The sequence below is a fragment of the Diadema antillarum genome, unplaced genomic scaffold (assembly GCF_040938485.1).
Source record: "Diadema antillarum isolate AM-2024a unplaced genomic scaffold, OU_Dant_1.0 seq00001427_RagTag, whole genome shotgun sequence".
Classification (NCBI taxonomy): Eukaryota; Metazoa; Echinodermata; class Echinoidea; order Diadematoida; family Diadematidae; genus Diadema; species Diadema antillarum.
Window position 1 is genome coordinate 36,464 of NW_027272179.1, and position 25,394 is coordinate 61,857.

A 25,394-nucleotide genomic window follows, 5' to 3' on the forward strand; every position below is an offset into this window, starting at 1 on the left:
TTTTTTATTTGTTAACCATTATCTATCATGTAAAGTCGAATAAATACTTATGTTATATCTTCTGATTTACTTTGTGTTATGTTTTGTTGAAAAAAGAAAGAATGAAATAAATGAAATGAAATGAAAAAGGGGCTGCATCCAATTGAATTCGTCGTTATCATTTTCAAAGTGCTTATAAACTGAAGATCCTATCAATTGTGCGTATTTATGAACAATGTTGATCTGAATACATCCGTCTTTGTTATATACATTATATATCTCCCTATTTGTTTCTATTAAATATGTATCTTTTTCAGGTGGGGGGGGGGAGGGAGGGGCTGACGGGGATGAGAGAATAAGGAAGTCCAATCAGACCCAAATGCTTGAGTGAGCACGAACAATAGGTGCGATGACGTCATGCGTTAGCATTATAATAGGTTAATTTGCATCGGAGGTCAGGGCGCCCTCTTCGGTAACTAGGCAACGGGTAAACAAACAAATCGCGTGTTTATTGATCGTCATAGCAACAAGCAAACATACTTCACGATGAAAGACGTTTCTCTGGTAACTAAGCAGCGGGTCAACAAATAATATTTATGGCTGTTGATTTTTGGCGTAAAAATGTTCTTCTAATATTGGTGGGCTTTGCAGGTAAACCAACAATATGGAGGTTGATTAAATGGCGGCAAAATACGTTCTTCGAATAATGGCGGGCTTCTTTGAAGGAACGAGGAAGGAAAATGAAACGCGTTTGAATGATTTCTCGGTTGCCATGGCAATTCGCGTGCTCGCTTCACTCGGATGGAGTAAAGCGGGTATATAGGGACTTAAATTACCGTTTGTCCGCTACACCAAGCCGTTGTTCATGACGATTTTACAGCTATTAGTTAAGGGGGAAACTAACTCTGACACGAGATATCCGTATAGACAAGAGATGCAGCTATGATTTAAAGGCAGTTTCCATGTTGTAGAGCGTATGTTTCCATGGCAATGAGACATCTTCGTGGCATGGTCCGCATGAAACTGTTTGCACCGTCACTATCTGCCGAATACAACCTGCACGATAGGGCGCTACACTGCGTAAAGGCATAATAATGGAGGAAGAGCTTCCTGCGTAATAGCCAAGGCCAAGGAGAAAGTAATCGATATCGCAAATAGTCTCTATTGTTAGATTCCTCGGACCCAAAGTGCGTGAAGGGATTATAGGGACGAACATAGCGTTCGGCAGAGTTTTTGTGCAGTAGAGGGTGATCATCAATAGGTCCTATAATCCTTATCGCATGCAAAGGAGAGCATACACGCAAATGCTCCCTGTATTTGTTGTAAATAGGCCTACGGGGCATAAGCCAGCAGTGCATATTTCAGACAGAAGCAAAAAAGTGTATGGCTGTGATGAAAGTTCCTAAAGCACCGAGAGGAGCACCAACCATCTTGATAGCAGACCAACTTATATCATGGAAGACTCCTACAGCCATAACGAAGGGACCATCCTGTAGCAAGGGAGCATCCCTATCGGAGGGAGGACCCAACGTTAATGGATGCTCTCCCTCGGAGGGACCATCCTCCAGCAAGAAGGGGGCATCCCCCGCCTACCAGACACCCTACTCCGTGCCACCAGCACCGAAAAACATCAACGAGGAACTAGACGAGGTACCGGAAGGGTACCTCGCTTTTGCTTCTGCAGAAAAAATACCGGGGTTTCAGAAATTCAATAGGAATAAATATGAGGAGTACCTCATCCCCATCTGGTATCTAATGACAATGGATACCGAACCCTGCGAAGACGAGGAGGAGGAGGAGGACGGTCTCTATTGAGGAGACTACGTCATGTAAGTAGCCTCTATCATGTTATCTTTGATAGAAACTTTAGTTAAGTTAATCAATTCAATTCAATTCAATTCAATTCGTTTATTTCCATTTCAATCACAATAAAAACAACATGAAGCATTCACTGTTACAGATGAACATAAAAAACAATGACATATAAAAGAAACCACAACGACATCAGAATTACAGTCATAAATTGGTACAGATTACAGCAGGCAACAAGTAAAATGGAAAACGGTGTACACATAAAAAGCCAATGAGGCCTGATGTAGGCGCGCATACACCGTTGTTTCAAATCATGCAGAATTGGAATCAAAGTTATTTTCAGAAATCATAAATCAGTTTTATACAGAGGATACACAAAAGAACATCAAACAAACAAAACAAAAACAAGAACAAGAGATAAACATAAGACAGATTGCTAAATACGTCAATGTAATTTCAATAAAAAGACAACAGATGTCTTTTATACTGCTTCTTAAATGAAGTATTATGTTGCTTATTATAATTATCTGGGTTTATTGCATTCCAAAAAACTGGTCCTGTATGACGAAGAGTTTGTTTTAATTTCGTACTAGAACATTTCCATTGATGAATTTTATTGCAGTTCCGTGTGTTATGAGTGTGTATATTTGAATTTAATGTGAACATATTCATGATGTAAGGAGAGAGTGTATCTGTGTGAAAACGTTGCATCAAAGAAGTTATTTGAAGTTTATTTATATCATGCAGCTTAAGTGTATTCAATCGTTTAAATAACTGAGAGGTGTGAGCTAAATATGGAGATTTTGTAACATTACGAATTGCTTTCTTTTGTAATTTAAATAACTTATCAAGTCTGGAATTAAAAGTGTTTCCCCATACGACATTACAATACAACAAATGAGGTAATACAAAAGAATTGTAAAGAGAAAATAAAACAAAAGATGGTAATTCAAACTTCAAACGATATAAAACAACTAGAAACTGCGCAACTTTTCTGCATACATTTTCTATGTGTTCACGCCAGTCAATATTTTCATCCAGAATAATACCTAAAAACTGAACTGATTTACATTGAGTTATTGACTTTCCATATATTTTTATGTCATTTATGAATTGCACATTTCCCTTCTTCTTTTGAAATAACATATAATTAGTTTTATCTACATTTAATGACAGTTTATTGCACTGAAACCAAGTCACAATCTTAAAAACATTTTTATTTACAATATCATATAAAGTATCTATATTACTATGTGAAGCAAAGAATAGTGGTGTCATCAGCATATAAAATGAATTCAAAATCAGGGCAAGAATTAACAATATCATCGATATAAAGCAAAAAAAAGGCAAAGGACCTAAAATCGACCCCTGTGGGACCCCGGTGCAAATCGTTTTAAAATCAGAAGAAACAGAATCAAAAACAGTATATTGCATTCTACCAGAGAGATAAGACTTGAACCACTTCAGACAAATACCTCTAATACCATAATACTCTAATTTCTTTAATAAAATAAAATGAGAAAGAGAATCAAAAGCCTTTATAAGATCCATAAATATTCCAATTACACTTTTATTAACATTTTGTTATGTAAAACAGTTATGTTTTATACGATGTTGTCGAGATCGTGGTACGTTTGTTGCATGATAAATTGTCAGAATGGTATTTTACTCTTACAGATTAAAACTGATAATTTGGTATAGAGCACACATGAGATTGTGATGCAGTCTGTTTCTAGTATCTTATATCGTATGTATACGTATATGTACATGTGCGTATCTATGTTTTTATCTGATCGTTATCTTTGTTTTTCTTCTTTTTATATTTAGGAGAGCCGTAGAAGCAACAACTATTACTGCCCGCTAGGAGAACCGTGCAAGCACCACCTTACCATCAGCACTGTCTGAATTACAGCACCGCCACCACTCCGAGCACCAGCCATAGCATCGGCACTATGGTTTTAAACAGGTTAGCGCACGCCTAGAGCACTATAAAAGGTGAAGAGTGTGCATTAAGACGGTAATTTTGTTGTTCAAATCTGTGTAACTTTTACAGATATATGTTAAGTTACCCATGTAGTGAGTATATTTGTAGGGAAATTGTCAAACTTGTTTTCACGTAAATTTATAGACCAATCTGTGATTGTTTTCCTCTAAAGGGACAATCCATAAACAATTTCATAATTTCACATCATGTAGTACATAAATTCCACAGCTCCATGTCTAGATTTGTGGAATTTATTGTGGTCCTATATAGAGCTGAGAAACTAATACTCTGAAAAAGTCTGAAACAAATTACACTGAACAGTGTTGATGCCAAGAAATGTGGCAGTGTATTTCCGTTACAATACCACTTGCTTAACAAGTTCACCTGTGTAGAATATATGCATGTCTTTTTATGCCTCCGCCACGAAGTGGTGCCGGAGGTATTATTCATTATGTGTTGCTACCTTTAGCCCACGCATACATTCTTACGGTGACCCGTAATGTCATCGTCCTTATTTATTACAATTTGTTCCTTGTTATTTCATCGAGATTTCGAAAAGATGGTCATTGACCATACCGGTAGTTTTAAAACAGTGTGACGCGTTAATATATCGAACATGTTTAGGAGCTAAGCACGATGAGTTTATTTTCATCACAGCCTAGGTGTTTATCACGCATGCCTGTTTATGTTTTAAACGGTTCCGGTGTTTCCAAAATAAGCAACTACTCTATGTATAGACTAAACACCAAACGTTAACACCGTAATCACTTACAGTGTTGAAATACTCATATGAGTGAGAGGAATGGAATAGACCAGTTTGTCATTTCACACAACGTATGAGTAGAAAAAGTTCATTTGTGTCAGCAAGTATTAGGGTTTTTTAGTTAATGCGATAATTATTAATGTTATTCTTATCCCATCGACACGTTCACCTGACAGCAAGAATGCTATTTCACAATAAAAAAGATGTATAAAAAAGAAATAGGTTTTAGCAGTCAACAGACTGTACGGTATACGAAGAGATTCTACGTACATGATTATGACAACGTTAAAAAATAATAATGATAATAAAGTATGACGACCTATAAATCAATTGTTTAGGTAATCCTCATAAAGTTGTTTGCCAGGACACCCCTCTGACAGTATTGTGCATTATAAAAGAAACGATTTTTAGTACAATAACGACAAAATAATGAAATGTATGCTTCCCCAAAATACACAAATGAACACAACAAATCGTTACTTCGTGTAAATTGATATATCGCTGTAAAATCAAAAGAAGTGTGTGTGTGTGTGATGATGCGTTGATATAAGAATAAAGCGAGTGTAAGATTAATGTTACGCATTGCTGATAGTACGAACAATGTAAAAGGCCGACCTAATAATCTGCTAAGGTATGTACAACATCGGACCGGCGATACTCGTGGATTATCCTAGAGTCACACAAACTTCACATGTACAGAGAGAGAGAGAGAGAGAGAGAGAGAAACAACGAGTAACAAAGATAGAGAGCCAAGTAGAGGTATGAGATCAATCAATATGTACAAAATATACAAAACAGTCGATCACTGAGTTTGTACGGCAGATACTCTCAACCAATTATTTCCATACATCTGTCTATGTACACATAGGTCGCTACGTGGTACATGTAGATGTCAGACTAATGCGAATATGTGTATACGTTGTCATAATATGTACTATCGATTTTACAGATTAACAAAATATGCACACCTTCACTCGGAAAAGCTCAGTCGTCTAACAGTTTTACCTGTCTGAGTCCTGAATCGTCTCGAACGATTGTACCCCCGCTCTTCGACTTCGGACTGTCCTCTTTGGATGTACATCTCATCCCGTCGGTCCTAGCTGCAAGGCGGCTACAGTTTCTGCCCTGTCGATGTATTTATTTACATCAGCAACAGTTCGACATTTTGTCCACTCCTCAACTTCCAAACTTACACCTACAGACGTTGGTATGGGGCCCAGTGGTGAAGATATCAAATGTCTGATATGTAACGTCTTTGTAAAGATGGTGCTTATTTATGCTTATATAATATATATATATATATATATATATATATATATATATATATGAAACAGATTCAAAGCATTATATATATATATATGTATATATATATATATATATATGAAACAGATTCAAAGCATTATATATATATATATGTGTATATATATATATATATATATTATTCACAATATATATGTATTATATTATATTCACAAGACAACTCGAGGTGAAATGTCATACACATTAATTAATGTACAACAAGAAATGGTGTTATCAAATTGTCATGAACTCTACTACAATATATCGGCATATAGTTCGCATAATAATATGCACCAGCATGATTGATACATAGCATGCTACTCATTCCGGCTTAAGTCTTTCGGCCTCAATATAATAAAACTGCACCGAAGCGCATTTGGTACGCATTTTGTCATAAATATAACATCAGATTGATATCAGATCGTACCACGATCGCAGTTACTTCTATGTGAGTAACATTACATAGAATGTTTTAGATATATTAATATAAGGCACGTTTCAAATGTCCCAAAGTATATTTTATTTCTATTTATGCTTTATAACTCGTTGATATTATCGTACGTCTCATAATGTAACATTGCTTGGGCAACTTCAAAAAGTCACATTGACAGTATATAATTTGCTTCTACAAAAGAAAGTGTACGTATACATGGTATATGCACTAATTCAGGTAATCGGGACCATTCAGATCCTTTGTTCGTAGAATTAAAAACACTCGAGGTAAACGACATCATTTTTTCCCCAAAAATTCACTCTTTATCTTTCGCTTACAACGGTAAGTTGTCGTCTTCTTTTTTCTCATTATTTCAGTTAAACAAGGACATACATTCTTATCCCACTAGACAATCTGATAACTTTCATTTACAAAATCCTAAAACGGTGATGGCTCTGAAATCTAGCAGACACACTGGACCCGATATTTTGATATCTCTTCCTTCTGAATTGCGAACTTTAAAGTCTATATACTCTTTATGAAGAAGCTGTAAATACAATGCTGCTCTCTGGATATCAGTGATCTCATAATGTCATTGTAATGCATTGTATATGAAATTTCTCGTGGAAATATCGCCGTTCTTAATTTATTACGTAATGTTATGCATCGCTTTGCAACCTATATATAATATATATATATATATATATTTCATTTATTCATTTTCATTTTAATTGAACACTGTGATAAAAGGAACTTCCTCGTCTTTCTAGTCTGCATTCTAACAAATAGTATGCAGAATTTAATGATGTCGATTGATGATAACGAATATTTAGAAGATGATGACGATGAAGAATGTACAAAAAGAAAATGATAAAGATTGTAAAGAAAAAAAAAGAACACTATGGTATTTGAAAGGAAGCAGATAACGAATAGGAAGAAAGATGAGAAGAAAGAAAAGAAATCATACCGAAGTAAGATGAGGAGAAAGAAAAAATGCAGTCTGCTATTAATGTGCCTTCGACAAAACTTTTTGTGAAAGGTTAAAATATCTAGAGCGAGACGAGAACTTTTCTTAGAGTGTTTTATCCACCTGTCTGTTTCTGATTGTTAGTTCCTACATGGTTCAGCGTTTAAAATTCCCAAAACTTGTCCAACACAGGGACAGGCCTCTGGGTCGGGGCTGATTACAGCTTTTTCAGGTTCTCAGCTTAGCTGCTCCCATCGCGGTCTGTCTAGCGCCCTCAAACAAGTTGCGAGAAATCGTCACCCACATGTTTATGTTCATGCATGCCTCGACATGAGTGAAAATGCTCGGGTATCTGGCCGCGCCGCGGCAGTGTCGCCTCCGGCCGCCTGCAGCTGCGCCTGCGCCTGCCGCGCGGCGGCTCGAGCGCTGCGTGTATGTACTCTAGCTGCTGTGCGGTGCATGATATGCATTTTGCACGAAGTTCTCGCTCGTACGTCTCGGTCTCGCATTCGACTGGATTGGGTTTGTTTGTTGTTCCCTATTTCGTGCGAATTTCGAACCTGTAAGTCTATATGTATGTATTAAGATTATTTTCAGATGTTAATGAACATTATCCATGATCCGTAGTATCAAAACAGTGACCGCTTCTTTTTGCAGGAGCTAAATGAGGACAATAACATGGAGTGCTGAGATTGCTTAGTGAAGGGCAATTGTGCGTAGTCCCATATATAACGACTCGTGTGGTTGGATTCTTTGTTGTTGTTTGTTCACATGGTAATGACGAGAGTCTAAATGTTAGTAAAGTATTATAACATTGCTTCATTCTAAAAATCATAGATCTAGTCTACTGCTCATTGCGGCAAACTTGTCTGATCCCGTCCCTCCCCCCCCCCCCCCCAATCGATTTGTGGGGGGCCGGGGGTTTAGCTTTAGAAGTCTAAACATCTGCCTCTTGTTCTTATTTTGGAAAGAATTCCTTTCGAGACAGCCACCCCAATCATGCTAATGTTAGCTTAGTATGGTAGGTGTTCAACACACCGACCGGGTCTATATCGACCGACCGCGCACTATAATGGCATTGCGCGTACAGAAAGAAAATGTACGCATGGGACTACGCGCAACGGTGTTCGATTCTTCACTGGGCTACGCTACCGAGTAAAAATGAGGCGAAAACAAATAGATTACCGAAATTTTGCAAAATCGAATAAGATTTATCGTGTAAACTACATATAACTAGGCCTACCTTTGCTGACTCGTTAGATGTAGAGTATCCTTCCGTAATGAATTTGACGATTTTGACCGCAAAATTGTCATTACGCCGCTCTCTCAAACTCCGCCGCTTGTACGATCGTGCATGCGCACACACGTAATACACATAGGCGCTAGGCCTACACATGACATAATTACTTTGTCGCCCGCTACGACCGTACGAGTTGAAGCAGAGACGAGAAATGAATGTGAAAAAAACAAACCGACTCATCTAATTAATTTCAATTACGATGAAAAGTTTCCTAATGAAAATCAATGCAAATTCATCAAACAGTCCTTCAAAAGTAATATCGAAGGATTCAAAATATATTCAAATATTATTGGGGAAAAAATGACGGCTAGAAAAACACAGCGGCCTGTCGAAAAAAACGCATTTAAGTGCCCTTTATACGTATTGTGAGGGTGGTCGGTCGAAAATGAACAGGGCAACTGAGTGCAGAAAAAATGACACCCCACGCGTTCGAAGCCGCCATCTAGAGCGCGTACCTCAGATCGCATTTTCAGTGCGCGCTCGTGAATCCGGAGTATTTTCTCCACACGTGAGTAAAATTTCAGGCAAATTGTGAGATTTTTCATGTTTCTATTGATAGAAAAACGTTAGGTGGCCGGTATTATGAACACCCAACCATACTAAATAAGTGCAGATCTATACAACTCTACCTAACCTAACCCTTGCTTGCGATACGCACGGATGCACGCACTCACTTTTGGGTGGCTGTCTCAAAAGGTACTCTTGCCCTTAGTTTAATTTTAATCAGTCAGTGCCTTCTTGACAGCCTTGTTAACTGTACGGTTGTAATAAAATAGACTATCTAGAATACTCGAATAGTGATACTGTCGGTCCCTCACAACAGATATATCTTCCATTCACTCTGCTATGGAGAAATTGGTGAGCTTCGCTGGTTCCTCGTCTCAAGTACTAGTTTTAGACTTGAAATTTGAATAGAACGCAAGGTTCTAACGTAGATTTCTATGTGAGCTGTCTAGAACTAGGTGTCTATAATTAAAAAAAGGGAAAATCTACTTTTTCTTACTTCTGTTTCTTACTTGCCGTTGTCTGATTAGTCCGCACAACAGAGTTTTATGTAAGAATCTGTTGTGAGGGGCCGACTGTATTTAGTTACCGACTTTACAAACAACTCCAGTGTTTTAGGAGCCACCAAACAAAAGGCAGACTTATCCGTCTACATTATAGTGTACTCTTAACAGGAATAACACGTTGATGTTGGCATATTGTTCTAATCAATACAAAGTGGAAGTTTTGGTTGCAATATTCAATGTTACCTGACTTACTTTACACTCCGTATGATAACACTTGTGGTCCATCTGTACACTAAAAATACTGTAGCTGTTTTGACATTTTATTTTGATTGTATGTGGTGGAGGTCATGGCAGTGAGTGAACATAACTTTTAAAACTAAAGGTATGTGATGCATTTCCTTGAAATGTTCAGTGACTCCTAAGTTGTATTCATTGTCTTCACTTCACACAGAACTTGCCACCATCGCCATGAGCAACTGGGGAGGACACTTAGGATATGCCGACGACGATCTTGAAGATGAAGAGGAGGAGGCAGGCTTCGACTGGAAGAATGTCGGTAGAGATGGCCTGATCTTCCTCATCGACTGCTCAGAGCAAATGTTCGAGAAGGAGGATGACCGCAGCCACTTTGAGATGTGCATTGAGGTAGGAATCTGTCTTCTACATTGCTAGCCATTGTGGATAGTATTGTCACTTGCATGCATTTAGTAATATACATTGTACATATAAAGAGGGCATTAGTAAGAACTACCCAAACAGGGTACCTTTGGAACAGTCAAACAGGCTCGCTGCGAAAGCCAAAGGTGTTTGGACTGTTGCTAAGGTAATGAGTATGAGTAATGATCATGCTAGTGCCCGAACAAAATAATGTGTATTATTTGCTATATAAAATGATGAAGCAGATCCTTTGTCATTTGATAAATCATCCTCATCGCAAGTAAATGAAAAACTATAAAATCTTGCCCATTCACTATTGAAATGTGAAAGTGCTAATAACTGGTCATTACTTCACTAATGACTGGCCATAGCCAAAATTATGTGTCAGACAGAATAAATGCCTGGTCACATGTATGCTCCCAACCGATTGTTTGATTAGGATCTGCTCCATTATTTTATAAGTCTAAATGTTGTTATTTGAACAAAGAGTTTACCCAAATTAACCCAGTAGTCCATGGGCAAGTAATTGAATTGTTGTCATTATTGCTAGCCATTATTAGTGTGGGATGCTCTAGGAGGGGCCCAAAATACCCCAAACTAGGAGAATGTTGCCTAGAGGTCTTTGAAGCAACCCCCATGCAATCGCTAGATTTTAGAATAGCTTGTCTCCGTTCAGGTGGAGTGCCTTGAAGTCAAAGTGCACTGCTCGGATGAGTTCTAGACTTAAAGGTGTCTCATTTGTGACCCTGCACCACAAAACCAACAAAAAGTTGCCAGACATGCATTTTTAGTTAAGGGCAGATTCTGAAAGATCAGACTCTAAGCTTTAAAATGATGTATAACTCAATTTAGATGGATTCTCTTAACCTATCTAAATATTAAAAAATAAGCACACACGCAGGAAAAGTGTGAACTGAGAAAAGAGGCGCTGAAGCACAGGGTTTATTCAAGCGCTCAATCTTTACCAAGCTGTTGTAGCTGTGCGATGAATGGGACAAAAAACAGGATGTAAACTACCAGAGTAACAACAATGAAGGGATTATCAGATTAAGCTGAAATTAAGTGTGTTTTATCACCGCATTCTGTCCATGATTAATGCCAACTTTCGAAGCAGTAGCATCATCCTTTCTAAAGTTATTAGAGTTGAAAGTGAAGAGTGTGCACAGGGTTTTTAAGAAATGAAAAGGGGACTCTAAAGTCACACCAAATCACACTATTACAAACAAAAAGTGTTCAAGATAAACTGCTAAAAAACGCACTTTCCTATTTGTTTAATGATCCCAAATTTTAGCATAATGTAGAAGAAGACTTGCTCTTTCAGAAAAATGTGAAAAAGTCAAAATTGGCTAGGTTGGCCCATTCACCTTTTTTCAGTCCTCACACAAAATCACTGCGTGCGACTTTTTGTTCGTTTTGTGATGCACGGTCACATTTGTTTTCTTGCCTGTGTGCAGGGTGAAAGTAATGTACCCTTGCTTATTAATGGCCTTGAATCACATTTTCTATCGTGCAGTGTGCTAAGAGCGTTCTTAGCAATAAGATCATCAGCAGTGAGAAGGACTTGATGGGCGTGGTCTTCTTTGGAACCGACAAGGATAAGAACAATGCGAGCTTCAAGTACATCTACGTCCTCCAGGTTAGTTCATAGAATCTATAAACTCTTGTGGAGGTGCCAAATATAACTTTTCTTGCAACAGATTGTACTCTTCCCCACCCCCACACATCCCCTCCCCCCCCCCCAAAAAAAAAAAAAAAATACTGTAGGTTTTATATAAAATGCTGTTTTCCCCAAATTTTATTACTACACATGTCTATTGCATGAAAGGTAAAAATATTATTTTTCACCAAAAAAAATATATGCCTTTTCCGCTGTTAGAATACTGCTGTCTTGTTAAAAGTTTGGCATCCCTACTCTTTAGTGATAATAGAGATCCAGGTTAGTGGTAGTGCATGCCTAAAACCAGGGCTTGACAATAGTACTTGCCCACTTGCCTGGGGGAGGTAAAACTGTATGTTGGGCAAGTGAAAAAATGTAAGAATGCTAAAAATTATTTTTGTCTGATTTGGCAAGTAAAATTTCAACTTCTGATATGAAAATCAAAAGCTTCCATTGATGTCATTTCGGGTCAAGTACTTCTTCCTTCAGGCAAGTAGAAATGTACAAATTGATGATATTATTTGCCTGATGGGCAAGTGAAGGAAAAGTTAGGGTCCTGTAGGGTCCTGCATAAACCTGTTTGTTAGACTGGTGAATCACAAAGTCATGTTGTTTGTTTTCTATTGAAAAGAAGGAAAATTGTTCTGAGAAGTGGGTAGTAAAGCCTTTAGAAGTCCCAGTTTATAGTCTCTGCAGTGTAGTAGAAAAACCCAGATGTATTTTTAAGTTCAGCTGCCAGTAGTTCGGGAATTGTTCAAATTTGTAGCCCTACTGGATTTTTTTTTCTTTTATTGATCTTAAGAATAATGTAAGGTTCAATATTGGTTAAAAACAAAACAAAAACAAAAATAGAGCAAAACAAAAAAAGGCTCATTACCAGACCCTTGATACAAACTGAATTGAAAGTTTGATGTGATCTGGGCTGGGAACACACAACTTGATTCTAGGTGGTACAATTCATGCAAGAAAATGCACTTCTCGTGAAGGGATGGGCAAGTTGGGATTTTATTGTTCATGTGTCGGCCAGTGTGAGCAGATAGCCAGATGTATTTCGTTCTACTCGTATACCAGTTTGACATTAGAAAGAGGAAGTTTGTTGCATAAATTGGAAATTGTATCATTTGCCTTTCAACTTCAGTTACACTCTTTCCTCTCTCTCTTATCAGCGCTCTGGAGGTGACATTTTTAGTTGTGATTTCAAGCTCTGGTGTTTATTTTGTTCCAACAGGAATTAGACCAGCCCAGTGCAAGCAGAATATTGGAACTGGAGAACTTCCTCAAAGGTGCATCATTTGAATTTATCTGACAGATATATTGTTGCTGTCAATCATATACTAAGCAAGAATAGACTTGCATGAATTAAAGTCCTCAGTTAAAGAACAAAAAAATTGCAGATAGATTTTTTTCTTTTCAAACCAAGCTGTCTTGGGTAAAAAAAAATGGACTCGTAAAGATGAGATAATGTGCTTATACCGAAACTTAGAGGTACTGATTACCTTTGGCAGCAGTGATTTAAGAAATGTTCCAGATATCACTTTTGATGCATATGTGTAGGTCAGTTGCATCACAAAACATCCTACCATATAACATTTTTGCTGTAAAGCCTAAAATATAAGGAAATATAATTATTTTCTCATTAAGCCATAACTGTAGATGGTTTAGTCTGGAAACATTTTTTACTATTGTTCACACTTGGTATTTAACATCGATTATACTGGTTCAAATTTTAACATTGGTTGTTTCTATTCCTAACTCACATTTTGGAACTATTTTGAAGCACTAATGCTGGGTTTTAGTTTTATCTGCAAATGGTAAATTATGCCTTTAAGAATCTCAGCGTTGTGTGAACTTTGGCATGCTTGTGTGATGTCTACCTTATTACAACTCTCTGACCTTGAATTGCGCTCCTCTCATCTCTCAACTCTCTCTGTGCACTCTAGACGGAAACGACGACTTTGCCAACAAGTTTGGCTTCAGCAGCAACTTCTCCTCAGCGACGCTCTCTGGACGTGTTCCAACATGTTCTCTCAGTGGTAGGTCAAAGGTCGTTAATAATATGTCCCTGTGTAGTCGGAGGAAGTGAGTGGAGTTAAAGGTCTTTTCAGCCAGTCACAAACAGTGGGTGATTTCAAGTTTGGTGCTAGTGCTAGTGCAAGTGCTATCTCAGCACTAGCCAGAGACTCCAACTCTCCCGTTTTCGACGGGAGATCTCCCGCCGAAAGCCCATTTTTGCAAAATCTCCCGTTCTCCCGTTTGAGATTTGATTTCTCCTGCCCTGGCTCTGTCTCCCGGTGGAAAGGATTTCTTACTTATTGCTATCGTATGTTGAAAAAAAAAGCCTTAGATAGCACCAGAGAACGTCTAGAACCCTAGGAACTTCGCACTTCGCACACATTAACTTGGAGTCTCCCGTTTGCTAGGGGTTTCGGGCTGGAGAATCTCCTGATCAGAAGGTGCTTTGGGTTGGAGTCTCTGACTAGCACCGGCGATAAAACCAAACTTGAAATCAGATGGTGTTGGGAGGTTCATCGCTGGATAAGAAGACTACTAGAGTTCATAACATCACATATGGATAGCAATATAAAGAAAGAATTAAAAAATCGAAAGAATTCTTTCCCAGAAGTATATGAATTGTTGATTAATGACAAAGATTTTTTCTTTTTATATGTCATATTTTCTGTTCATATTTCAGCTTATTGCAATATTGAATTATTATCAATAGCGTAATTATAAGACCTATTGTGCTTTGTTTTTCTTTTGTAACCCAACAGTCCACACAAAGTAGGCCACAAACGAGTGCTCCTCTTCACCAACAATGACCACCCCCACGAGAACAATGTGCCATTCCAGCGCCAGGCCAAGCAGAAGGCCAAGACCTCCACGACATCGCATCGAGATCGAGCTCATGCACCTGACGCGGACCGATGCCAAGTTTAGGTTCACAGAGTTCTACCAGGTATGCAGTGTCTCCTTCATGAATTGCAAATGTTCCAAGTGTTTGCGAAGTTTATTTGTTCAAAATAGAACGATGCCTGATTTTATTGATCTGTACGAAGTATGAGTGAAATGTAATTTTTGTATTTTTATTTGTCCAAAAGCTGACAGCCAAATTTCATTACTGTTTACCAAAGGGTCAATTGATTTTTTTAAAAATCCTTATTCTGATAATGATATCAACCTTTCTTGTGTTCCATGATATCTGTTTTTGTTTTCTTGAATTTGCACAAAAATTATTCATATGTTTGGGGGTATTATAGACTTGCAAATGATAGACAAGTTACCCAAACTTGCATACTTCCCCACCCTCGAAACATAACAGTGATATAAGTATGTGGGACTGAACAAATCACACAAACGAGGAACTTTCCTCTACACAATAGGCAATCTGTAGTGTGAACACAGTGTGTGTGCATGTGTGTGTCTGTAGTGTGAATTAAAGGACAAGTTCACTTTCATAGACATGTAGGTTGAGTGAGTGCAGCAATATTACTAGAACACATCAGTGAGAGTTTGAGCAAAATCCAACAATCCGTTCAAAAGTTACGAATTTTTAAAGTTTCTGCTCAGTCATGGCTGGATGAGAAGACTACTATAGCTTGTGATGTCACATGAGTACAACGGTATAAAGAAAGTATAAGAAAATTCACCTTATTTTCACTTTTCACGCATAACAAAAGAACACTCGACTTCTCTCTTTCGGAAGGCAAGGGGAATAATATTATCCTTAACATACATCAGTAACAAGTCCAAGAAATGTGCACTTTATTCAAAAAGTAAATTTTTTTGAAATTCTCTTTTTATTTTCATTATATCGTTGTACGCATGTGACATCACACACTGTAGTAGTCTTCTCATCCAGCAGTAATTGCGCAGATACTTAAAAAATTTGTAACTTTTGAACGGATTGTCGGATTTTCCTCAAACTTGCACTGATGTGTTCTACTAAATATTGTTGCATTCACTCAATCCACATGTACATGAAGGTGAACTTGTCCTTTAAACGTTTCTCTGGTATTCATGTCTCCACAGGACATCGTTCACACCAGCGAGGACGAGGACTGTATCCTGCCGGATCCGTCGGAGAAGTTTGAGCAGCTCCTCGGGAGGGTGAGAGCCAAGGAGCACAAAAAGAGGACTATGGGGCGGATCCCCTTCTCCCTGGGCAAGGGGCTGGAACTTGGTGTGGGCGTGTGAGTATCAGCTCCTTCCCTTCATGTACATTAGCCCATATCGGGCCATCTACGGAATATTCCGTATTTCGTCCAAACGCCGCAGGGGCCATGTACGGAATATCCCGTAGTGAAAGAAATGACTTATAAACGACGTCATTCCAAAGTTCTTTCACCTTCTAACCTTTGACAACATATCCCAGAATGCTTTGCTACACTGTCTGCAATAATTCAAGAAGGATTTGTCAGTCGAACCCCAACAATATTGTAAAAATCATCGAAAAAAATGTGTGTTTTCATGAAATAACGCGAATAACCACGAAGCATCAGTGGGTGCTATCTACAGGTATACGAAATGCTGAATTTTGGATTTTCTGCCGCAGTTTTTGAGGAGGTTTGGACACATGCCGGGCGATGATTCGACTGTGATAATATTCCCACATGTTCATCCACATGTATGTACAACAATTGTATAATTCAATCGAAACTGAAAAGCTGTAGGAGTGTATCTATCGTGACGAGTTTCGTTTCAACAAACTATAGGATGCACACATTATACTATCGAATTAGCGTGCACTCGCGATGACTTCATCGTCATAAACATAAACATAAATTTGCAATTATTGTATCAATGGTCATGATATTTATATGTCCAGAAGGCTGACACTCTGATCATTTCATTTCCGGTACTGGATGTGTAAAATTACAGCATTTGCTATTTTTGATCCATGAATGAAAGCAAACGAATAAATTGATTTCGTAATTTTTGGATGACTGTACTTCACTTCTGCTGAGTACTATGACTGCACTGTGAATCTAATGGCAGCATGTCATATACCATTTTAAAGGGAATTTTATCCTCTTTCAAATGACTGATAACTTGTCTATGTTTTGTTCATTGCTTGCTAATGAAGAGCGATTGTTTGGAGAGTTGTTTGCCTGTCGGCGTGTGTGCGCAAACGGTGCTGGGCCACTGCGGTGTTTGTGTACACAAGTGCGTTGGCCCGATATGGGTTAAATGTATTAGAGACTGGCAGGTGTGAATGGAATGCATATATGTGGCCATATTTGTTGCTTATGTGCACTTAGTACAGTAGGACACTAAATTTCAAAGCTCATTTATCTTGCCTTCCTTCTTTTGTCAGCTACAATCTGGTGAGGCAGCAAAACAAGCCCTACCCTGTCAAGCTGTACCGTCAGACCAATGAGCCGCTGAAATCGAAGTCCAAGATGTACTGCGAGGTGAGGAGACCTACAGGTCCCGCTTAGCTTTGTAGTGTAGAGTATATCTTTATAGTCTAATATGCAGCTTTGTAGTGTAATAGATTGCTTTGTGGAATCATGTGTAGCTTTGTAGTGTTGTGTGGTGTTGTAGTGTAATGTAGTGTATTGCATTGAAGTGTAGTGTGTACCTTTGTAGTGTAGTATGCAGCTTTGTAGTGTAGTGTGCATTTTTATAGTGTAGAGTCTGGTGTTCCTTTGTTGTGCAGTGTATGGCTTTGCAATGTAGAGTGGCTTTGCGGTGTAGTGTGTAGCCTAGTAGTGTAGCATGCAGCTTTGTAGTGTAGTGTGGAGCTTAATGGTGTAATTTGCAGATCTGTAGTTAAGTGTGCAGCTTTGTAGTGTAGTGTGTAGATTTTTAGTATAGTGTTTAACTTTGTAGTGTAGTGTATGACTTTGTAGTGTAGAGTGTGGCTTGCAGTAGAGTATATAACTTTGTAGTGTAACGTGTAGCTTTGTATATTTGTGTGCAGCTTTGCAGTGTCAAAATGACTCTTCAGTTGTGTGCCTGAGATATCATACAAATAGTGCTGCTCCTATGTTTGCATACTTCTTTCTCTGTAAAACTCTTTCTATCAGTGGTAATTTTCTTCTTCTTTTTTAAGCAGATGTAAAAGGATAGATAAATTTTGAGCATTTCATTTGTAGCTTGTTTTGCTTCATTATTAGTTTGCAGAGATATCTTCATCTTTTACGGAGTGAACATTCAGTTGATTCATTCTTCAATAACTTATTTCAGCTTCACTTTAAAAGCATTTATGTAGTACATTCTGCAACATGTACAAATACCATCAGGCATCTTGACAAAATGCGATGAATTACAGACAGAATGTTGTTGAATGACCATCATCACAAGATGGATGAAGATAGGTGTAGTTCTGACTTTGACCTGTCAAACAGACAGATATAGTTCCTGCGTGACATTCCTACCACAAAAGGGTTCCAAACCAGCAAGTGCTGTAGAGTCTATTGCAACATTTCAGTAGGTGATGAATGTGCAAGACTTTTAGACTTACAGGTATTTGCATCAGTATGTTCTCCAAAAGTTATGTAAACATCTCTTAGACTTCGAAAGTGTTCATCAGATCTTCACTCCACTTTTATCTGCAAAACTTTTTATGGTCGTTTCAGGATACTGGGGAACTTCTCATGCCATCGGATATCAAGAAGTATCAGACGTACGGTGGAAGGAATATCGTCTTTGAGAAGGACGAAGTGGACCAGGTCAAGAAGTTTGATGATGCGGGTACGCAAGTTAGATAAATGTGCTAGATGTGGTTCATCTCAACATCAGGAGCATTTAGGATTGACAGAAAGCATATTTATGCACTCATGTCTTCATGCTATCCCCCTTTTCGAGATACATACATGTATGATTGTGTGTAGAACAGTTTTTGATCATGTGAATCATTAGATGGGGTTTTCTGAACACAGAGGGAAATTGTTGAGATTACGTTGTGTGAGCACAGTTTTATGGTTTGTTCCCTCTTGTGACAGAACAGCCTCTCCCTACAATGTATGTAGGATAACCTCGGGTGGTAGGGTCTTTTTAGACATTGGCTAACAACGGCTTGTTTCCTAATATAGCAAAAATATGGGTTTTGAATGGTCAGAACTATGCTAAAAACCAGAATGGACAAAGTAATCAATTACTGTGCAGTTTGAGAAACTTTTTGTTTTTTTTTTGTTCTACAGGGTACAGTCAACCTTGCCTAAGTCGACCTCACATAAGTAAAATAATCGCCTAAATCTTTTTCAGGTCCTCTTCTCTTCATGTGCTATTGATTTTAATCCCTCGAAGGTCGAATTTTTACTAAGTTTGAAGCTATTTCTTCAGGTCAAGTAGATTGGACTTAGGCAAGGTTGACTGTATTAGAAAATGTGGTTCATGTCACTTCCCAATAATTTATTTTAAGCTCTACATTGTTGTATTCAAGGTTCATAAATATGAAGTGATCTTGAATATGCTTCTCCCCCTCCCCCCCCCCCCCAAACACACACCCACACACACCCCCCACTTTTTTATTTTCTATGCAGGTTTGGTTCTTATGGGCTTCAAGCCACATTCCACCCTCAAGAAGTACTTCCATGTCCGCCCCGCACACTTCCTCTTTCCCGATGAGACGTCCGTTGCTGGCAGCGGCACGCTCTTCAACGCGCTCCTGCAGCGGTGCGCCGAGCGCAACGTGGTCGCCGTCTGCCGCTACATCCCCCGCAAGAACTCGCCGCCCAAGTTTGTCGCCCTCGTCCCGCAGGTCAGTGGGCAAGGTTGAGTCACGGGTTTGATCGCAGCAAAAAAAGAAAGAAGATAAATATGAAAAAAACAAATCAAAATCTCACACAATGTCATACTTGGACAAGTTGCTGTGTACCCGCTACTGTATATGCCAAATATTTCGCGAGGTTTTTATTTTCACGACGGGTTGATAAAGCTGTCCTTAAAGCGAAATTAAAGACACACGAAAATAATGACTCTGGTCCCGCTATGAATGTGACGCAAGCAGATACATTTCTCCGTTCAGTACAGTACTCCACAATCGTGAATTTAAACACTCACGAAATCTTCGGGAAGTCCCGATTTGCAAAAATTTAGACTAGCCAAATATATGGCATATACAGTATTTCCCCTCAGACTCAGCATGGCAATGGTTATTTATTATGACAGGGGAACTTTGTTATCATGAGAACCCCAAAAATGTAACAATTACTGCTGTTATCAGATTTCTCACTATGTGTATCAGGTTGCAAAGAAAAAGATTTAGATGAAGAGTCGTGATCTGCAAAGTCACCTTGTTATAACAGGTTTGTTATATCTGACCCTTTTATAATGAGGTTGTACTGCGTCACCACCATTCACTCTCTCGTCCAGAAAGAGGAGCTAGATGAACACAACACTCAAGTGGCCCCGCCCGGATTCCACGTCATCTTTCTCCCATTTGCCGATGACATGAGGAAGCTGGAATTCCAGCAAGCCCCGAAAGGTGAGAGAAGCTGTGCCATGGTAGGTGCTTTAAAGGGGACCTCCGGATGATTTTTTTTAACTTTTACATTGGAACGACTGTAAGTTAGTAGTTAAACTGAGTGCTGAGTTTCAGAATTTATAGTGATTGGGGTGAGGGATGAGAATGTTGTCAAATTTATAACAAATTGCAATGAACAAGGATGATGACATGGCAGCCTCACCATAAGAATGCATGAGTTGAGGCTCAAGGAAGTAGAACAAAAGAAGAAGGCCTGCATATATTATTCGCAGGTGATTTTTTTGAGCAAGCAGTGTTGTAATAGAATTACACTGTCTGCACACAACTTTGAAATATGTGAGGCTCTCATGTCATCAACACTGTTCAGTGTAATTGTCCCCGCCGAACGAGTTCGAGCAGGGTACTATCAAACGGGCTCCGAACGTGTGTGTGTCCGTGTGTCCGTCCGTCTGTCCGTCTGTCCGTCCGTCCGTCCGTCCGTCCGTCCGTCTGTCTGTGCGTCCGTGTGTGATCAAAATGTTCACTTTGCTACTTCTCTGTCATTTATGAGCCAATTTTGGTTCTGTTTGCTTTATATGATAGCACTACATGGGAGCTTTGAAACTTCTACACAGAATTTCAGTTGTGACCTTTGACCTTGACCTTTGACCTATATTGTACATTTTGCTTCAAAATGCTACTCCTTCGCCATTTCTAACCCAATTTCGATTCTGTTTGCTTTATGTGATGGCACTAGGTGAGGGCTTCAAAACTTCTACACAGAATTTTGACCTTTGACTTCTTTGACCTTTGACCTTGATTTTTGACCTACCATCTTATTGTACATTTTGCTACAAAATGCTACTCCTTCGCTATTTCTAACCCGATTTCGATTCCGTTTGCTTTATGTGATGGCACTAGGTGAGGGCTTCAAAACTTCTACACAGAATTTTTACCTTTGACTTTTTTGAGCTTTGACCTTGATTTTTTTACCTATATTGTACATTTTGCTTCAAAATGCTACTCCTTCGCCATTTCTAACCCGATTTCGATTCTGTATGCTTTATGTGATGGCACTAGGTGAGGGCTTCAAAACTTCTACACAGAATTTTGACCTTTGACTTCTTTGACCTTTGACCTTGATTTTTGACCTAGATTGTACATTTGCTACCAAATGCTACTCCTTCGCCATTTGTAACCCAATTTTGATTACGTTTGCTTTATGTGATGGCACTAGGTGAGGGCTTCAAAACTTCTACACAGAATTTTGACCTTTGACTTCTGTGACCTTTGACCTTGATTTTTAACCTATATTGTACATTTTGCTACAAAATGCTACTCCTTCGCCATTTGTAACCTGATTTCAATTCCGTTTGCTTTAAGTGATGGCACTAGATGAGGGCTTCAAAACTTCTACACAGAATTTTGACCTTTTACTTCTTTGACCTCTGACCTTGATTTTTGACCTGTATTGTACATTTTGCTACCAAATGCTACTCCTTCGCCATTTCTAACCCGATTTCGATTCCGTTTGCTTTATGTGATGGCACTAGGTGAGGGCTTCAAAACTTTTACACAGAATTTTGACCTTTGACTTCTTTGACCTTTGACCTTGATTTTTTACCTATATTGTACATTGGCTACAAAATGCTATTCCTTGGCCATTTCTAACCTGATTTCGATTCCGTTTGCTTTATGTGATGGCACTATGAGGGCTTCAAAACTTCAACACAGAATTTTGACCTTTGACTTCTTTGACCTTTGACCTTGATCTTTTCACCTATATTGTACATTTTGCTACTGAATGCTACTTCCGGCGGGGACATATATTACGCACCGCGTAATTTCTACTTTTCCTTGTTTAAGATTTTCAGTTTATTGGTTTCTCTGCTCAAGGACCACAATAAATTCCACAAATCTACACGTGAGCTGTCAATTTATTTTTTTGCTACATAATGTGAAATTGTGAAAATCATCTGGAATGCCCATTTATGGCATCACAGCTCCTTATTTCCCTATTGTTGATGCTGCCTCATGTATCAAGATTTGGTATCCTGAAAAATTCAGGGGCACCTATTGGCATTTACCTTTCCCCCCAGACATTATTGGTCTTCATAACTATATGCCATTTTGAAATAAATATCATCTCCAGTTCAGGTTTGAGTGAAAGAGACTCCTAATTATCATATGTGGGGGGGGGGGGGGTTGATAAAGCTGTCCTTAAAGATGCGAACAACTTAAGAACGACTGGAACACGTTCTGATGTGCTCATACTTATCAGAATTTCAATAATTCAGTATAAGAACTGATCACCAGTCATTCTTGTCGTTCGTAACTGTAGGAACAGCTTTATGAAACACCCCCCAGTTATCATTATTATGAGTGCCATTAATATCATTGTTGCGATTCTCACTATAGTTATAATCATCATCATCATCATCATCATCATCATCATCATCATCGTCATCCTTGTCATAATAGGTATCATGATTTATAGTATTTTTGTTGTTATTCATATATATATATATATATATATATATATATATATTTTGAATTTCCAGCCAATCCTGACCAGATTGACAAGGCCAAGAATTTGGTCAAGAAGCTGACCTTCAAGTTCTCACCGGAGAACTTTGAGAACCCGGTCCTGCAGACCCACTTCCGGAACCTGGAGGCCCTTGCCCTGGACCGGGATGCACCGGACGAAATCACAGACCACACAGGTTAGACATGTGATAACAATCTGACCTATTAAGCAAAACTGATATTATGATTGATTAACAGCTTTGTTTTTCCTTTTGTCCTTCTTTTCTTTATCTCTTTTCTGTTTATGCTCTTTTAGGAATTTCTTGGGGCCTTTGGGCACTAAGATGTAGTGGTAAGGAGCATTACAAATACCCTATGGGGCCTACAGTGGACTCCCATTATAACGGAGATCTCGGGACCAGCAGTTTTCTTTCGTTATATCGAAATTTCATTATAACCGAACAAATAAACAATAAAGATACATGGAGCTGATAATGTTGTGACCTGAATTTTTACTTCGTTGTAACCGGAATTTCGTTAGAACCTTGTTCGTTACGACGGGAGTGCCCGGTATTATTAATATCATTGGTAGTCCAGGGGCAGCAAGTCCATCGCCTGAAGTCTGAGTGAAACTGCCCCCTCCCCCCCCCCCCCCCCCCCCCAATGTCAGTCAGAAAAACCATGTGGTAAGCTCTTTGGTCATTTTGTAAATCTATTGTAATTGAAAATTTGCAGAGATGTGAATACACTGCGTCAAATCTTTAAAAAAGGCCAGCAGTTGCACAGTATGGGCATGACATTAAGACGGCAAGTACCAGTAAATCAAAATGTTTTCGTCCTCCCAAAAAATTTTCTTTCCACGATCAGCACCAAACAACGAGATGATTGAGAGGAGGGCAGGGTCCCTCATCCGAGAGTTCCGGGATGCTGTCTACCCAGAGGGCTATGACCCCACCGCCAAGCCAGCAGCCAGGAGAAAGGTGAGACCAAGGACGCCAGGGAGTCAATCATGGAGCCAATCATATGTTGATATCATTCCTGGCATGGCAGGGCCAGGTATCTCAGTCAGCATACTACAAAATAAAAACTCCCCGACTCAATTTTGAATACAAAAAAATCTGATTTGAGTTTTAAAACTTTACAATTATTGATACCATCAAAAAATGTTTCTTCATTATTTGACATCAACATTGATACTTGATGTATGAAAATTAAAAAGTTAAGACACGTTTTTTCAGATACGAGGTCTTGAGACCCCAGAGACAAAATGGAACTTTGCAGATGGTGGCACTTAAGAATTCTCGGTATCGCCAATACCTAGGTACCGTGCACAGAGCAGCATTTTAGATGCATTATGGGATAGCTCACAGGACAAACTTGCCCCAGTTTTGGCTGCACATGCACTCAGATCACGCTCTGTCTTTATTGAGAGGTATTTTTTGATGAAGATTTCTTCACTTTCCATCATGTGACCAGCACATTGAAGCCTTGCAGAAGTGAACCATGACTCTAGTTTCAACTCTTTTAAGCTGAATTATAGCCAAGAAAAAAGGGGTAACAACCATGACAACGGAAAAGCAGACAAATAACTCCATTTAATCATATGAGGACAGCTATACTGCGACTCGCGTGAGACAACCGGAAGCGAACAAGGGCACCGAGGAATCTTACAGTGCATCTGTGACAGAGCTCTTCAGCGTGCGCAGAAATTTTCCGCGCATGGGCGATACCGAGAATTATGATAGAATGGAAATGTAACTAACGGACAAACATGGTTTTACATATATGTGGCTTCCTACAAGCTGCAATTAAGAAAAAAAAAGAATCATTTTTATCCAGATGAGAAAAGAAGAATTTTGACCAACATTGTGTTGATGAAGCGGATTGAGTTTCCATGACAACACTCTGCGGGGTGGAACTATGTTGGTCAGAGGATTAGAGGAGAAGTTTGACTACATACCTGGTGATTAAGTGGATGAAGTTTCCATGGAAACACCTTTGTTCATAAATCATATTTAGTGTCATGTGCCATGGAAACCTCATTCTGCTGTTAGAGAAATTCTTCTCAATAGTATGTGCTCTTTATTATGATGGTATAAACCATGTATTTTTCATGTGACCTGACACACTTTTGATCTATTCCCATTGGAGATATGAACATGTGCCATGGCTATCAGGAGTACATGTACCACAGTATTTCATGAATGAGACCAGTACTAAGTGTATTACTGCGGTATCTATTACCATCATGGTATTTTGCCATTGAGAACAGTGCCAACAAATTAATGGTATTTAATACCATGGTAATTGTGATATGAATGTACCTAAAGAATAGAATCTTTGGGATCATATTCTTCCATGTCAAAGTCATGCATCTTAATTTCTGTCCAAATGATTCTTTTCCCATGACCATATCTGATTCAATCCCCAGGAGGGTGGCGGGACCATCGATGTCGCACAGCAGGCTAGAGAAGGAAAGGTAAGAATAGATTTGATGCAGACCGGTGGTATGGTAACCGTAGTTATGTCAAAAGGCTCTACACGAAACACACATTTCAATTGACTATTTACTGTAACATTGCCGGCATGAAACTTTC

General features: G+C 38.8%; 1 protein-coding gene across 1 annotated transcript; it reads left to right on the top strand.

Annotated features, from left to right (window-relative positions):
- The first annotated feature begins 7,717 nt into the window (after window positions 1-7,717).
- LOC139709355 (X-ray repair cross-complementing protein 5-like) lies at window positions 7,718-24,092 on the top strand. The gene is given in 16 exon segments (XM_071621313.1): window positions 7,718-7,799; window positions 9,999-10,192; window positions 11,718-11,840; window positions 13,090-13,144; window positions 13,802-13,846; window positions 13,849-13,894; window positions 14,633-14,746; window positions 14,748-14,817; window positions 15,891-16,051; window positions 17,176-17,272; window positions 18,443-18,557; window positions 19,349-19,566; window positions 20,181-20,292; window positions 22,833-22,994; window positions 23,665-23,777; window positions 24,036-24,092. Coding segments are annotated over 15 exon segments (1,665 nt in total). The 5' UTR covers window positions 7,718-7,799; window positions 9,999-10,015.
- Window positions 24,093-25,394: the final 1,302 nt, after the last annotated feature.